Here is a 2,847-nt window from a genome sequence, read left to right on the forward strand (position 1 = left end):
CGTCAAATTAATGAACATTAGCTAAAATTGTCTAAAGTAATATCAGAAATTTTTTTCCCAAAAATAAGAAATAAAAATCAAGAGATTTTGCTGAAGCTTGCTCGGAAGGATCTGGAAGAAAATCGCAGATCAAACGTTCAGATCCAACGGTCCACGCTTTCTCTCAAAAGCTTGGTTCAGAAATAATTCTAGACCCTTCTGCGTGACCTAATAAATTTTAACGTTCGATCCTAGCCGTCCATTAAATCAAGTTCCCCTATATATACATGATAAAGAGAATTACCCTGGCGTAGAGCTTCCTCATCTGCACCTCGTTGAGATCTAGTTCAGTTAGGACTTGCAGATCTTGGTAAAAGTTAGGGTTTGGTTTCGATCTGATTCGTGTTTTTTGTGGTTAATTGTTGGTTGTGATCAGAGCGAGTAGAAGAAGATGTTTGGAAGAGCACCGAAGAAAAGCGACAACACCAGGTACTACGAAATCCTTGGCGTTTCGAAGAACGCTTCTCAGGATGATTTGAAGAAGGCTTACAAGAAAGCCGCCATCAAGAATCACCCTGACAAGGGCGGTGATCCTGAGAAGGTAAATTTTTAATTCTGAACGTTTTGCTTTGTTTCCAATCAAATCAGATTCCGATTGTTTTATCTGATTAATTTTTGGAAGTAACCTGGTTGTTGATTAGTGTATAGATGCCGATGATCCGATTCGATGTTTACGAGTTGTGTTCAATTAATTTATATAGTACTTAGCGTTGGGTTGATTAATTTACGATATGCTAATAAAAGTGGAGGAAATGAGATAACGGAGTTAGAGATCGTCTGCGTTGGTTTATTGATGGGTTGGGGTTATGATAATTTGTGTTGTTAACAATTTGATTAGTGGCTAATTCCCGTCATAGATTGCAAAAGCAAGTGAAACGAGGCCTGACGCGTGTGTGTGTGCTTTTTGCTGTAGTTCAAAGAGCTGGCTCAAGCCTATGAGGTTCTGATGGATCCTGAGAAGCGTGAGATATATGATCAGTATGGTGAAGATGCTCTTAAGGAAGGAATGGGTGGTGGTGGCGGTGGCCATGACCCATTTGATATCTTTCAGTCATTCTTTGGTGGAAGTCCATTTGGATCGGGTATGGCGCTATTTTTCCTTTTTTATTTTTATTTTTATTTTTATTAGGGAATTCTTCAACCAATAATTGAATTGTTTGTCTTAAATGGAACTATTGAATCTGTGGAACAGGTGGTAGCAGTAGAGCAAGGAGGCAGAGGCGGGGTGAAGATGTGGTTCACCCCCTGAAGGTCTCTCTGGAGGACCTTTACCTTGGGACATCAAAGAAGCTCTCTCTTTCACGAAATGTCTTGTGCTCAAAATGCAACGGGTAGGTATCATCCAATTAGATTTTTCTTGATTGAATGCTTGTTGCTCTTTTTCAATAGCAGGATTTCTTACATTACTAATGGGTTGTTTGTACGGAAATTGGTTACAGGAAGGGGTCAAAGTCTGGGGCTTCCATGAAGTGTTCTGGTTGTCAAGGTACTGGTATGAAGGTTTCTATTAGGCACCTCGGCCCCTCTATGATTCAGCAAATGCAGCATGCTTGCAATGAATGCAAGGGTACTGGAGAGACTATCAGTGACAGAGACCGATGCACACAGTGCAAGGGAGAGAAGGTTGTCCAAGAGAAGAAAGTGCTTGAAGTTATTGTGGAGAAGGGAATGCAGAATGGACAGAAGATCACATTCCCTGGTGAAGCTGATGAAGCGGTATGTTGAGGATCAGTGTTACTGAGTATTGACATTGAGCTGGATTACCGAATTTAGACTGACTTTGTGCTTTTGTGTTTTGCAGCCCGATACAATCACTGGGGATATCGTCTTTGTGCTGCAGCAGAAAGAACACCCTAAGTTCAAAAGAAAGGCTGAAGACCTTTTTGTGGAGCATACCCTGTCCCTCACTGAGGCTCTGTGTGGCTTCCAGTTTGTTCTGACTCACTTGGATGGCCGGCAACTCCTTATCAAATCAAACCCTGGAGAAGTTGTTAAGCCTGGTATGTAAGATTGTTCACATGTTGTTTGCCTGTGTCTCAATTTTACAGGGCGATTGAAATTTCGGTATTCTATTATAACTTTTCAATCGTTTGCTTGCCTGTAGATTCATTCAAGGCAATAAATGATGAGGGGATGCCAATGTACCAGAGGCCCTTCATGAAGGGCAAGCTTTACATTCATTTCTCTGTGGAATTTCCTGATTCCCTGAGTCCTGATCAGGTCAAGGCTTTAGAGGCTGTTCTGCCACCAAAGCCTTCATCACAGTTGACAGACATGGAGCTGGACGAGTGTGAGGAGACTACACTTCATGATGTCAATATGGAGGAAGAGACAAGGAGGAGGCAGCAAGCTCAGCAAGAGGCATATGATGAGGACGAGGATATGCACGGTGGTGCTCAGAGGGTACAGTGCGCCCAACAGTAAGGACTTCTGGAGCGGTAGTATAACCTGTGGTGATGATCATGATACTCTTAGCCGTGTGTGAGGACTCAATTAGTGTTTGATCATATGATTCTGATAAAGCAAACAGTGTAGCATTTATTGTTGAAGGGATTTTTTCCGTTCAGACATCCTAAATACTTTAATTTTTCTTCTTCTTCGTGACCTGCTTGTTTATCGCCAATTTTTACGCAGTCACTGATACATCTAAGCAATTTGTTTAAATTTTGTTTTAACTAAAACAAATTATATTTCTAAATACTGATAGCAAGATTTTTTTGAAACTGGTAATTCTTGTTTTATTTTTACGTTTCAAATTATAAATTGGGATCTAAAATCATGCTTAACACAACTTAGATTTTAATAAAA

At 40.6% G+C, this 2,847-nt stretch overlaps 1 protein-coding gene across 3 annotated transcripts; it reads left to right on the forward strand.

Moving 5' to 3' along the window:
* The first annotated feature begins 290 nt into the window (after positions 1-290).
* LOC133304311 (dnaJ protein homolog) lies at positions 291-2,645 on the forward strand. Of its 3 annotated transcripts, XM_061504324.1 has the most exons (7): positions 291-580; positions 953-1,116; positions 1,230-1,370; positions 1,479-1,755; positions 1,841-2,039; positions 2,144-2,203; positions 2,371-2,645. In XM_061504324.1, the coding sequence occupies exons 1-7, from the start codon at positions 431-433 to the stop codon at positions 2,406-2,408; spliced, it is 1,029 nt and encodes a 342-aa protein (XP_061360308.1). In that variant the 5' UTR covers positions 291-430; the 3' UTR covers positions 2,409-2,645. The 3 variants fall into 3 exon arrangements, with proteins under 3 accessions (XP_061360308.1, XP_061360306.1, XP_061360307.1); XM_061504322.1 differs by having other exon boundaries at positions 295-580; positions 953-1,121; positions 1,232-1,370; positions 2,144-2,645; XM_061504323.1 differs by having other exon boundaries at positions 295-580; positions 2,144-2,645.
* The last annotated feature ends 202 nt before the right edge of the window (positions 2,646-2,847 follow it).

The sequence above is a fragment of the Gastrolobium bilobum genome, unplaced genomic scaffold (assembly GCF_033153095.1).
Source record: "Gastrolobium bilobum isolate Gb01-03AN ecotype WA unplaced genomic scaffold, APGP_CSIRO_Gbil_v1 utg17219, whole genome shotgun sequence".
NCBI classification, from domain to species: domain Eukaryota; kingdom Viridiplantae; phylum Streptophyta; class Magnoliopsida; order Fabales; family Fabaceae; genus Gastrolobium; species Gastrolobium bilobum.